A 13,567-nucleotide genomic window follows, 5' to 3' on the forward strand; every position below is an offset into this window, starting at 1 on the left:
CTGCTTTCAGCTGGCTGAGGCGGTATTCCAGGAATCAAGATAGCTCTGGTGTCCTTAGAAATTTTTCGATTCAAGTCATCGAACAACAAGCAGTGAGGTTCGGGGCGCATAGCTTGTTTTATAGCCCTCAAAGCGCAAGCTTTTGCGGGAAGCAGTGCGCTTAGTTTCTTCAAAGTTTTTCCAATAGCCATGCAGTATTCCTCATCTCGCGCCTTGACCAATTTTTTTGACAATTTTGGTCGTTTGTCTTGTCTCTTTGCAAGACTGTCATGAATAGGCTATAGGCTAAATTATTTCCCTTTGGAACCATTCACCCAGCATCTAAAGTAGGCAACCGGTGGAGCTCTTTTGATGGATGCAAGACCACTCTGCTCGCCTATTTTCGATTGCATGCTGGAAGACTAAGACATGTAGCCTATAAACGTGTCTTTTTGTATTGATTCTAATACTCAACCGATAGTGGCTGGTCAATGCAAAGAATGTTACCGAGAGGTTACTCTTTCTGAGAAGCGCGAGCTTACATGCATTTTCAGCGCGTGGAGTTGTGGTCGTGAAATAGCCCTGGGATATCAAGCCATAGCCTACGGACACATCCTGGGTTGGGGAAACTTAAAATCAGGCCATATTCGTAACGTTTACCTCGCCACATATCCATCATAACGTGGTTTTGTCCGCGATGGTGGAAATTATTCGCAAGGCTGAACTTCACTTTGAAGTGACTGACTCGCAAGCATGTTGTGTGTGGGAGCGGAACATACTGTAACTGCCTTCGGGGGCTGAAGGCAAGCGCATTCATAAAGGACAGGGAGAGCAAAACGGATAGGCGTACTCTTTTATAAAACAACAATAGATTAAGTCCTGTGGTTCGGTTATGTCAGCAGTGTGTGCTTTTTTATTTCAACTGCTTAAATAGCCTAATGTTCAACAATCAATGTCCATCACCATTTAGCTAAAATATTTAGACAATTGGTTCTCACTGAATTTCTGTCGTAAGCGAGGGGCGAGAGAGCGAGAGCTTCACGTGTGTAGCTTACATACGCGTGTTGCACATCACAGCGCCCCACCACACACACTTCCTACATTGAACATTGATAGAAAATATTTGTTGATCACAGTGCAAACTTCCATAGCCTACCCTATTAAGAATGCAAAATGAGTTGGGGCTGAGAGGGAGATAAATTAACTTCCGCGATGGTTTAAAATGTAGGGTAGAATGCCCTAAAGTGGGACAATGCCTAATGTGGGACACCTTAAGGTTTAAGGGGTGTAGCTTTGCCCCAAGTTGGTAAATGTTTACAAAACTATAACCAAATAAAAGACCTATCATCATGTTATCATAATATCATGATTTAGTAAATGTATAGTAATACTCCAGGGAGGGGTTACAATTAAGAAGAAGGACCCTGGGTGAAGTCCATCAAATGGCAAATTACATAGCATTTGGCCAAATTTGTCTTTAGGGTATTAATCAATTCCAATCAAAACATCATTGTAATTTTTTTGATAAATGTGTTGGGTAGGTATATGTTCATCAGAAAATAATGTGTGGTGTATATAAAATAATGTAATATTTTATTTTTAACCCATTTTATTAGTGTCCCACTTAAGGATAGGTGCGTCCTAAAGTGGGACACAAGATTTTCCTAATGTGGGACAGTTGTAAAAGTAGTAATTTAATAAGTCAAACAATTGCTATGAAGTCAAACACCATGTCCACATAAGAAAATGGATATTTAAATCTATATCAAAGGTGTATTTCAGTCTTTCTGGCCTAATATACTGGAGCACAGCTATCAACACAACATTTGGGTCCAAAAACCGGAAGTTCTTTCCTCAAATAGAGCTGCCATGTTGAAGTGACCAATTGTGTGCAATGGGTTCAAACAGTCTCAGTCTTATTTACCAATAAAAGAAAGTAAAAATAATTCATAAAACATGCTCTAAATGTGTAGCTGATATGTCTTAAAGAGTGGCAGATCACATTTTGAATTAATATTTTACACAAACATGTTTTAGAGAGCTTTTAATATACACTGTCCCACATTAGGAAACCGATTGTCCCACTTTAGGGATAACCATGGTTTTTGACCAACTTACATTAATATCCAAATTATTCAAATTAGAAACACTTAACATGTTTTTAAAGGTATTATTTGATTAGAGCATAACCAGAGGATGAAAAGGGTGTAATTTGTTTGTATTGAAATGTTGTCATTACATTTTAATAAACCACCAAAGTTGAAGTGACAAAAATTGTCCCACATTAGGGCATTCTACCCTAGGCTATGTTTGTTCTGGAGACTCTCAAATGGTGTTTCACTGTTGCCACTGGTCGCCGCGTCCGGCCGCATCTGGCCGCCAATGGCATAGCACTGCTTAGGACAATGACGTGATTCAAACAAAGAATGTGGGCGGGCTGTTGCATTCTGAAAACAAGGGTTGGACTTGTACTTTTTTTTTAGACCCAACATGGCAAGTCACGCCAAGTCATTGGAAGTTACAACTGTCAAGTCCAAGTCGAGTCCCGAGTCAAAGGCGTGCAAGTCGAGTCGAGTCGCAAGTCCTTTCTGATCTTGAAATTTCAAGTCGCAAGTCTTCACACGCGCTGACTCGAGTCAGACTCGAGTCCAAGTCACTGGACTCGAGTCCACATGTCTGCGATACACACACACACACACACACACACACACACACACACACACACACACACACACAGAATCAGAGCCTGGTAATCATATACAACACACACACACACACACACACACACACACACACACACACACACACACACACACACACACAGAAGCGGGGCATGGTAAACACACACACATGGCATTGTAAACTAACAAGCGTATTGTAGTGTAAGCAATGTAATCCACCACATACATTACATGGTAAATGCAAGGGCAACCACATGGCATTGTGAACTATCAAACACATTACAGCATAAACACACACAGTGAACTAAAAAGAAAAACCCATTAAATCATAAGCACACAAACATGACATTATAACAAACACTGTTGAGGTAACCAAACATTACCTTACATGGCATACATACAAAATAACAAACATATACATGTATTTTAAACGAACAAACACAATGGCATTGTAAACTAACAACTGGTTGTCATAGGTACTGATCATCATAGTAACTGGTTGTCATAGTAACTGCTCACCATAATAAGTAACTGGCACTCACCATAGTAACTAACTACTCACCATACTAACTGGTAGTGACTGCTCAACATAGTAACTGGTCGTCATTGTAACTGGTTTTCATGGTAACTGGTTCTCATGGTAACTGGTTGTCATAGTAACTGGCACTCACCATAGTAACTAACTACTCACCATACTAACTGGTTATCATAGTAACTGCTCACCAATAGTAACTGGTCACCATAGCCACTAGTTGTCATAGTAACTGGTCATAGTAAACCGTTGCCATTACCTCCTCTCAGAGCTCAATGGTCCCTAAGTGGACAGTGAAAGAGGATATGACTGCAGGCAAATATCATCAGATGACACAAATACACACACACACACACACACACACACACACACACACACACACACACACACACACACACACACACACACACACACGCGCACACACACACACACACACACACACACAGAGAATCCATCGGCAGACAGAGGGGGCACTGAGAAAGCGCTGAAGTTGCAAATCTTTTCTGCATGAGCGGAGAATGCAAAGCGCTGTCGGCTACAACTCTACAGTTGTGTGTACAGTAGATGTGTGTGGGCAGTGTGTGTGTGTGTGTGTGTGTGGGCAGTGTGTGTGTGTGTGTGTGTGTGTGTGCGTGTGTGTGTGTGTGTGCGTGTGTGCGCATGTTTGCTTTTTCCGTTGGCTACAGCTGTAACTGCGTCCATTTGAGGACCTCAAAGGAAGATCAGTCAGAACACCATCAACTTTTCTGCTCTTCATCTTTAGCTGAAACACCACTGGAACGAACGGTGCAGACTGTGTGTATGTGTGTGTGTGTGTGTGTGTGTGTGTGTGTGTGTGTGTGTGTGTGTGTGTGTGTGTGTGTGTGTGTGTGGAGTAGACCATTAGTACGGGCATTGTTCACGGTTGTTCACGGTTCTCCGTTGTGCCGGCATTGAGAGTGTGGAGAGAGGCCTGCATGAGAAACCCATTATGTGGTGCCTGCCTGTCTGCTCTGCAACACTGCCCCCGTGTGGCCACCGCCCGTACTGCAGCATTGACCGAGACGGATGTCACAGACATTGTCATTTGTTGCTTGGTTCCCACCGCACCAAACTCAGTTTATTCTGTGTTTGTGTGTTGCGTTTCCGTATTTCCAATGCTTTGTTAAGGAATTCAACCCTGTTTGTGTGCGTGCATGCTTGTGTGTGGGAGTGAGCGTTCCTACTGTACCTAGTGGAGAGAGCTGGGATCTGAGACTGTTATTGTGTGTGTGTGTGTGTGTGTGTGTGTGTGTGTGTGTGTGTGTGTGTGTGTGTGTGTGTGTGTGTGTGTGTGTGTGTGTGTGTGTGTGTGTGTGTGTTGCGCTCCCCACAGTACCAGTGCCTGGTGGAGGGATGTGATCTGAGGTTCAGCTCCTCTCTACAGAGGAAAGATCACCTGGTCAGGACTCACAGCTACCCACCGGACTTCAGATTCGACAAGAGCAAGAAGAGCAAGAGGTGTGTATGTGTGTGTGTGTGTGCGTGTGTGTACTGTGGGTGTGTGTGCCGTGTGTGTGTATGACACCCCCCCCCCCTTTTTTTTTTGTTGTTGCCCCTGATCGGAATACATTTCATGGGATTGTGCGATCTGGATGCAGTGTTTTATATGACAGTTACAAAAACGTCACAAGACATTTGAATAGTCTGTCGCATCAACCTTATTACCTCTCCCATTAACCAGTAGCCAGTCACCTCTATGTGAAAAACATGGAGCCCTGCGAGAAACAGAATCGGAATATGAATATGACAACCGAAACAAACTACACTTCCCCTTCCAGTCTCATTAGAGTTTTCATCGGATGATGCATGTTTATTTTATTCCAAGTACTTATTCCTTTTGAATCACTTTGCCCCTTTCTATATCCTCTTTTGTCTTTATACATTTTTGTGTACATGTATTTTTTTAATTGATGCGCCACGGTTAAACTCAGCAGGCATGGGGTCAAGAGGGCTTTAGAAATGGGCCTTAACGTCCTCTGGTTTCTATATATGAAAAGCGCCTTTCTGAAAGGCTATAAATCCATTTTTAAAAATGTGTACAAAAATGATGTGGTTTTTTTATTGTGATTCTTATCTTTCAGAGCAGAAAAGTGGCTGTTTTGTTTGATATTATTGCTGAGGAGAAATCAGATAACACTGACTTACCATAGTTCCAGTTGCCCCACTTTTTAAAATCAAATTTCTAAAAAGATTTATGAAAATTGCATGGGGCATGCACGCATGTAGGAAAAAAGCTTTCATAGCATTATGGAAAAGAGCTCCTCCTATCTAAGTGACTTGTCTTTTCATTTGTACGCTACAGTTAAAAAAAAACCATATCAAATAAGTATTGAAATATCCAGGGGCTTTAGAATCAGAATCACAATCAGCTTTTAAATGAAATGGGGCATAGTGGGAAGCTGGGAATGGCTGAACGAACCCAAACCAGAAATGCAAAAATAGAACTAATAAAAAGTAAATACTGCATGAAGACCCAGGTCATGAGGCTGACCTCCTGCCTTCATGCTGTAGCAGGCTCATATTAACAGACCCAGATCGCATGGGGTGATTAGGAATGACTTTTAACTCTGGCCCATGGTGCGGGCGTGTGTGCGTGTGTGTGTGTGTGTGTGTGCGCGCGCGCGTTTGTACTTGTGTGTGTGAATGTTTATACATTTGTTCGTGCTTGCATGTGCGCATGTGTGTGTGTGTGTTTATCCATTTGTGTGTGCGTGCGTTTATGTGTGTGTGCGTGCGTGTGTGCGTGCATGTGTGTGTGCGTGTGTGCGTATGTGCATGTGCGTGTGTGTGTGTGTGTTTCTGTCTCAGGGTGAAGGAGCGATTGGTGGTGGGGGAGAAGAGTGCTGGTATGGAGGTGTGTGTAGATGCGGGGAGCAGGTCAGAATCCAGGGGGTCAGAAGAGCCGTGTGAGGGAATGGATGTCGCAGACGAGATCCCGGGTTCCATAGCAGACGTCACAGAGACCCCAAGTTCTATAGCTGACGACACGCACTCATCGGGTTCCATAGCGGACGACACACACACGTCGGGTTCCGTCGCACAGGGAGGACATGCGGTTCCACCCGAGACCCAGAACACGCCATCGCAGAAACCACGATACACATACAGGTCAGCCACTTACTTATGACATATTTTAACATCATACAAAATCATATCATGTAATGAAATGTAATATAATTAAATGCAATAAAGTAAGATACACATCTACAGGTCAGACACAATTTATTGTGTATATTAATATTGTGTAATATAATAATTAATGACATCATATTGCTGATTTAATAAAATAAAATATAATATAATATGTATTAACAGGTGTTGTAATATATAATATGGCAATATATTCGGTTATTAATATTAACTGATCAAGTATTAATATATTTGTAACACAATTGTAATGTAATTAAATATAAAGTATTACAATATATTCAAATACAGATCTGAATGTGTACTAAAACTAATATGAATACTAATATGAATACTTACAGGTCAATTAATGTATTCATAGCACATTTGTCATATGAAATAATAAAATCTAATATCATGCAATACTTTCACTTGTAGATCTGAAGTTAATGTTAATTACATTTGTTTAATGGACTGTTAAAGATAAGAAACAAATGTTTATTACTTTTCCATTATATAACATACACACCAACAGGCACAGATGCTATTTGTAACATATTTGTAATCGACACACCTACATATTATGTTCTAATAGATGTAAGATATCATAGGAAATATGCTTCAGATGACTGTCATAATGCATAGTTTACAGATCAGGCCCTTGCAGTAATAACTTATAATAAAAATGCTTTCACATTGTTATTATAGGCTATAAATTATAGTATAATATGTAACTACAGATCGAATTTGAATGTTAAGTAATAACGTCCTAACTTCATAACTTTAATTTGGAATAAACAAACAGCACTTTTCAGAAAAAAACAACTTTTGAAAGCCATTTTACATGCAATTTTCATAAATAGCTCATTCATTTGTTTTCGTGGTAACGACGGGAAATTTGTTAATGGTTTAATGTCTGATTTTGCCATATTAAATTCAAACATCAAATCTGTAACTTTAATTTAGATATTGGAAAAATGTATGCACAGTAAATGGATTTGCTGGAATTGAAAAGGAATAGGCTGCAGCGTTCTGGAAAATAGCTCTTCAAGGGCACTTCCACATTGCTGCTTTAATAAAGCCGTTAATAAATAATAATTATAAATAATCATGAATAAAGCCATACTACAGCTCCAGCCCTAATGGGAATACCCCCCCCCCCCCCCCCCCCCCCCCCCCCCCCCCCCCCCCCCCCCCCCCCCCCCCCCCCCCCCCCCCCCCCCCCCACCCCACCCCAAATTACTCTTACAATGTACACTCTTACAGCTAATTGCCGTAATGTTTATGTGCATGTTCGTGGGGTAATGTGTGTGTGTGTGTGTGTGCGTGTGTGTGTGTGCATGCTAATGTGTGTGTGTGTGTGTTTGTGTGTGTGTGTGTGTGTGTGTGTGTGTGTGTGTGTGTGTGTGTGTGTTTGTGTGTGTGTGTGTGTGTGTGTCTTCCAGAGTGCCGCAGTCCATCTGCTTCGGTCAGGGTTCTGTGAGAGGCTTCAGAGGGGGACGCCGAAAGAAGTGACACGCACACATACACACGCACATGCATCTACAAGGACACGATGACAACACACTTAGCCACACACACACACACACACACACACACACACACACACACACACACACACACACACACACACACACACACACACACACACACGAGCATGAAGACACAATGACAACACACACACACACACACACACACACACACACACACACACACACACACACACACACACACACACACACACACACACACACACACACTTAAAGGCCTGACTCCCAGGCCTGTCTGCTTCCTCAGTGCTTCAGAAGGCCTGCACAGTGCACAGGCCTGTGTCCTGAATGATGTATTTTCTTAGAGCATTATTTCCTTAATAAATTATCTCGATGAAAACATGTACGCCATTTGTTCTGCAGTAATGGTTTTGACGTGCCCTCGTAAACCTGTCACTGCTCTCTCTCTCTCTCTCTCTCTCTCTCTCTCTCTCTCTCTCTCTCTCTCTCTCTCTCTCTCTCTCTCTCTCTCTCTCTCTCTCATGCCGTGGAGGCTGAGGGAAAGGAAGTGTGCAGTTGGCCTTGTGGCCACCGGGTGGCGCTCTTGGACAGCGTGTGTGGAATCTGCACGCTACAAGAATAGAGCAGCCCAGGCTGTGACAGCGTTGTGTTCACACGGGGGCATCACCCCTGTTTTGTTTTTTGTTTTTACCTCATGAAGAGATGTGCAGATCCTTTGACATTCAACAGTGTCTAGGGTCAGGATTAAATTCATAAGTAGGTTCGTTTTCAGTGTATATTACAGATAATTATGATCTGTCAATGACTTAAAAGAGCAAATGCGCCGCTATGCAGTTGAACTTCATTTAGATGAGTTAAAATGTTTTCTTTAGACCAGTGATTTACTACTTGTCCACGAAATTTTAACTGACACGCTGAAGCATTTTGACGTGGAGCTATAAGGCTAGGGTACATTCTGGTGACTCTTTGGTAGATTTAACATCTGACGTTTTTCAATACGCGCACCTTTAAACAACGATGCCATTTCCTAGGAGAACAGAAGAAACAAATAGGCCTAACAAAAAATGAACACAATCACGCAAATAAATTAAATTACTCCTATTTGTAATTGCATGGTCAAATGACATAACGTTAAGCAAAGCTTTGCAATAGTCTCCATGAGTGCGTCAGTGTGTGGTGTGTAGACTAGGCCTTATATTTTCACAGAACCAAACAGCAAAATCATCTAATAGATTATTTTTAAAAAAAACAGTAGACATTTTTACCATTTAAAATGTTTATTTATTTTGTACAAAATGCATTGTATCTAATTTATCTGTACAAATATTATATATACATGGATGTACACAGTATGCATATGTAAACACAGCATATAAATATCAGCATTTGTTTTTTGTATTACTTAAAAAAGTGGTTTCGAAAAAAAATATCAGAAAATTACATTTTGTATTTTAAAAATTATATCAATCTATTGGTTATTCCTCCATACTAGCAAACTAATAACTTTAGCATGGACACACGCGCAAACAAGTATCCGTAAGAGCTTCCGACGGCTTTTAAAATCCGCCCCATTAAACAATATACAAAATCCCTTATAAAGAATCAAATTAATCCTCTTAACTTCAAGATGTGCGGCAAGAAAATCCCCCACACACGCGTCTTTAAGAGCGCGCGGGGTGCAGAGGTCATAGACCCAGGACGAGGCCTGAGAAAGATGCAGCTTCAACAGTTTTGCTTCTGGAATGTTTGGATTTTTTTGTTTTTTTTAAAGTTTTAATTAGCCTACTTTATAACGTTTGAAGGTGTCACTCCCCAAGTTGTGATTGGTTCTTGTGTATTTATATAAAAATATATTTGTAGCAAGCTGATAATATTTGGTCCTCTGACGATAATTGGGTCGTCAAATATGTTCCTTCAACGAGTCGTTATGGGCCTGGAGCTTAAGTATGCAGCAGGCGCACGCGCTGCCATCGTCTCCTTCACGAGCAATTGCAGTTCAAAGAGCAACTCCACATACTTTTTTTTACAAGTGACATGAAAGTGTCCCGTTTAGTGTTAGTTGTCGACTGGGAAGTGCGTTTTGGCAGCCCAGTCGCAGTGCCCCCTCAGCGGCCGCAGTAATACCCGGCCTCCCCTCCTCAGCTTGTCAGCGCGTTTTATGGCCACAGCCAGGCCTGCTGCTCTCACCAAATGAAACTCGCCATTTACTCAAGTGTCAAAATCTGGATTTACAGTGTCCCTTTAAAATGTAGTAGACATCGCTTCTGCTTAGCCTGCCATTTGTGAATCTAGCTAATCTCCACGGCTCCGTTGGAATCTACAATTAAGAGGCCTATACCAAAAGTCTACATTGCACCGTCTCTCTGTTGAGATTAACTTCTTTCAACCCTGCAATTTACGGAGTGTTGTGTGTGGAAAATATAAGGCATTTAAAGGCCAGAGTGATGTGCTCTCGTCTTCAACAATAAGGCAGGATTGTGACATTAAAAAAAGAGAGAGAGAGAGATATTCGCTTTTTCAGTTATCTCTACACACTGGAGAGCAACCATAACAGTCTATTAGTCGCCTTCACATCTCACGGCCACGGCCAGAGTTTCTTGATTAGGACAGGTAATACATTCCATAGGTGACTGGCGCGCCGAAGAGTCCCGGTACAGGCAGCGAGGGCCTTGAGAATGACGCAGATGGTCCGTAGAGGGCTGGTGAGCCTACGTGCGCACCGAGGTGGAAAGGAAAGGCGAAGGCCGGGAGGAGAGGCTTGGTGGCCAGCTTCAGCTTCTCCAGTTCGGCCTCCTGTAATCTCTTGGCCTTGGCCCGTCTGTTCTGGAACCAGATTTTCACCTGCGTCTCCGTGAGGTTGAGGGAGTTGGAGAACTCTGCTCTCTCCGCGATGGAGAGGTATTGTTTTTGACGAAACTTCCTCTCCAGCGCCAGCAGCTGGGACGTGGTGAAGGGAGTCCGTGGCTTTCTGTTATTCTTGTGTTTTCTAAGGGTGCATGGAGGGGGGCTCGAATGGCCTAAAAAATATTGAGAGGGCAGGCGTTAGTCTACATGGAGGACAGGCATTAGTCTGCATAAACAAAGTTGGAAATAAACGGTCATTGTTCGACTCCTGCGAAGAACAACTTTAGTGAGTTATTTGACTTGGCAAGCTTCTAAATGCCTAAATTACACGTCTTTACCGCCAGACTTAAATGGCACTCTCAGGTTAGTTTAACAGCTGTTCGGCATGCAAACGATGTCACACAGAACTAAAACAGACAGCGAGGGATGTTCATAATTGGCAGGTAGACACAAAGTCTCCGGTGCGCAGCAGGCGCGAGAGCGAGCAGGCGCGATACGCAGACCTTCAGGCGGCTAATATTTCACACACACTCAAACTTCATCCTTCCTGTCATGTTTATGCCTTTATCTTTCATTTAATTTGTTGTGTATATGTTTTTATTTTTGTGATGAATATTCAAGTGGCTTTTTGTATGAAATGCACTGTACAAATATACTTGCCTTTCACTTCCACTGCTCGGCGAGGCAGTCTTTGAAAGAAGACTGTGACAAACAAAATAAAAACTTTTTGCTATAGAACCGCATTTGTAAAGCAATCGGAGATGACTTACGTGGAGGAGTAGTGTAGGAGGGCGTCTGAAACCATCCGCTTTGGCCCTTTTCCGAGAGCTCCATGTCCATATCTGCCTTCTTGCTATCCGCCAGGCCGGCGACGCTGTCCGCCTGGAAGCCCTTGTCCGCGTAAAGTGCCATGGGGGACAACCGGAGCCTGTCCTCGGTTACGGACATGGACACTGGCTTACATGGCAGAACTATACTCGCTTCATGCGAGGAGTAAGATGTCCGGCTCGTGCCTCTGTCGGAAATCAAAGATTCCACACTGAACGGCAGACTGAACGGTTTGCTCTTACATCCCGCGAGCGAGGAGCCCTTGGTCTCGCGCGTCTGGCTTCCCTCCTTCTCCGTGTCGTCCCTCTCGTGCAGCTTCGTGGCTTCGTGAGACATCACGGGTCCCTGCGCAGGATTCATGGTGCTAGACAGGGGTGCCATACACGACTGGTACTGCGAGCCGTGCTCCGTGGGCGTGTGTGTGTGTGTGTAGAAGTGCGCTATAGTTCCCCTGGCGATGCGACGTCGTGGAAGGGAAGGAGTGCGTCTGTGTGACGCCAGCATAAGTCTCGCATCTGCACGGGATTCCCAGATATAATACTTTGAGAACTTCGCTTTCATCTCGCCGCCCGCCAATCAGCCCGCCAGCTTGACCACATGACTGTTCCCACGCTCGCCTTTGATTGGCCGGGGCCGGGCTCTGTGAGAGCTGTCAGGAGTGATTTGGGGAGAAATGTGTATGGTGGTTAGCCCGAGCTGTCCCGTCGCTGCGCGGATCTTTATGGATTGCTTCGGGGGCTTCGCTCCGCTCTGCTCTCCGGGGCCAGGAGCCATTCGAGAAGTTTTGTTGCAATTAAGAAAAGGGGGCCGTCTATGCGGGGGCCCGCGCTAATTAGCGTTTGAACCCTTATTGAAACACACACACACACACACACACACACACACACACACACACACACACACACACACACACACACACACACACACACACTTCATCTCTTATTGAAACCATACAGGGCAGCCTAGCGCGAGACAGCGGGGGTAGGGGATGTGTGTAGAGTCGTCGGTGAACCCTGGACAGAGTAAACAGAAACAACAACAACATCCAGGGCCTTAGCAAAAACAATTTGGGTTGCCTAATTCCAAAGTAAAATCGCATATATTCGTTCACTTGACTCACATGCCAACGTCTAAACAACATAAACAAATAATAAACCGTGCGTAAAAGGTGAATTTAGCGCACTGCACTTATTCGGGATTAAGGAGACAAACGCCGGTCGAATCTGTCCAGATAAAATTGGCCTCGGCCGTTATTAATGACCTTTTTCTCCGAGATGAAGTATGATAGTTAGTCACGGCACATTAGGGCAATTTTAGGCTTGTCTTGACCCTTTTGAGGTTGAAAGGGCCTGCGCAGAAGAGCGACTGGCAACCCCTGGCGCTAAGTGAAAGCATTTAATAAGGCAGACAGCTATATGGCGGCCGGCGCCAGCCTCGGCGGGATCTGAAGGGGAAGCTACCTCGGGGAGAAAACGCCAGTTAGCTTCACTTAGCCGATTGTCCTCAAAGAGTTTAATGTCAAGGCTACAGCCTGAGGGCAACCCGTTCCCACAGACGCTGCATGGGTAGTATTAAACACACACACACACACACACACACACACACACACACACACACACACACACACACACACACACACACACACACACACACACACACACACACACACTTAATTATAAAGGCCCTTAACTATTCTCCTGTTCATGTCTTCTCTGTATAATAGACTGTGATCATTTGGATATAGATGCGTATTTTGTTGTCCCGGTACTAGTTTATGCCAGAAGACTCAGTTGGAAAAACAAGTTAGGCCTACTCATTCTATGCCGATGTTAGGCCTACAAATTACTGGGGATCGTTTTTTGCTGCAGGTTATTACATGTAAAAGCTCAGAAACGTTTTTTCCCTCGTCAAAATTATCTTACGACCGAGGCATTTCCTCAACTAGGCGAATTGACTATTGTTTCTATCATTTTAACGTTGACATTTCATAAAAAATACACGGAGCCAAATATTGTTAAAAATTATAGGCCTATTTGAATGAATTC

At 43.4% G+C, this 13,567-nt stretch overlaps 2 protein-coding genes across 2 annotated transcripts in view; one reads left to right on the forward strand and one right to left on the reverse strand.

The window, feature by feature from the left end:
• znf511 (zinc finger protein 511) overlaps positions 1-8,314 on the forward strand; it is a 13,777-nt gene extending 5,463 nt beyond the window's left edge. Inside the window, exons 4-6 of the mRNA XM_063190926.1 lie at positions 4,547-4,671; positions 6,022-6,321; positions 7,785-8,314. Coding sequence (XP_063046996.1) covers positions 4,547-4,671; positions 6,022-6,321; positions 7,785-7,854 — 495 coding nt within the window. The 3' untranslated portion in view covers positions 7,855-8,314. The remainder of the gene's footprint in view (positions 1-4,546; positions 4,672-6,021; positions 6,322-7,784) is intronic.
• A 464-nt stretch (positions 8,315-8,778) lies between these two features.
• On the reverse strand, positions 8,779-12,045 carry msx3 (muscle segment homeobox 3). Its single transcript, XM_063190925.1, has 2 exons — positions 11,465-12,045; positions 8,779-10,867 (listed from the first exon to the last, which is right to left on the reverse strand). The coding sequence occupies exons 1-2, from the start codon at positions 12,024-12,026 to the stop codon at positions 10,452-10,454; spliced, it is 978 nt and encodes a 325-aa protein (XP_063046995.1). The 5' UTR covers positions 12,027-12,045; the 3' UTR covers positions 8,779-10,451.
• Positions 12,046-13,567: the final 1,522 nt, after the last annotated feature.

This window comes from Engraulis encrasicolus, chromosome 24, assembly GCF_034702125.1.
Source record: "Engraulis encrasicolus isolate BLACKSEA-1 chromosome 24, IST_EnEncr_1.0, whole genome shotgun sequence".
NCBI classification, from domain to species: Eukaryota; Metazoa; Chordata; class Actinopteri; order Clupeiformes; family Engraulidae; genus Engraulis; species Engraulis encrasicolus.

What these genes read in the sequence shown, in the direction of transcription:
- msx3 (XM_063190925.1), bottom strand. Translation starts at nt 12,026, where the DNA reads ATGCTGGCGTCACACAGACGCACTCCTTCCCTTCCACGACGTCGCATC. An exon ending in CTCCTACACTACTCCTCCAC is followed by an intron (nt 10,868 to 11,464) that starts GTAAGTCATCTC and finishes AATATTTTTTAG; the next exon opens with GCCATTCGAGCCCCCCTCCA.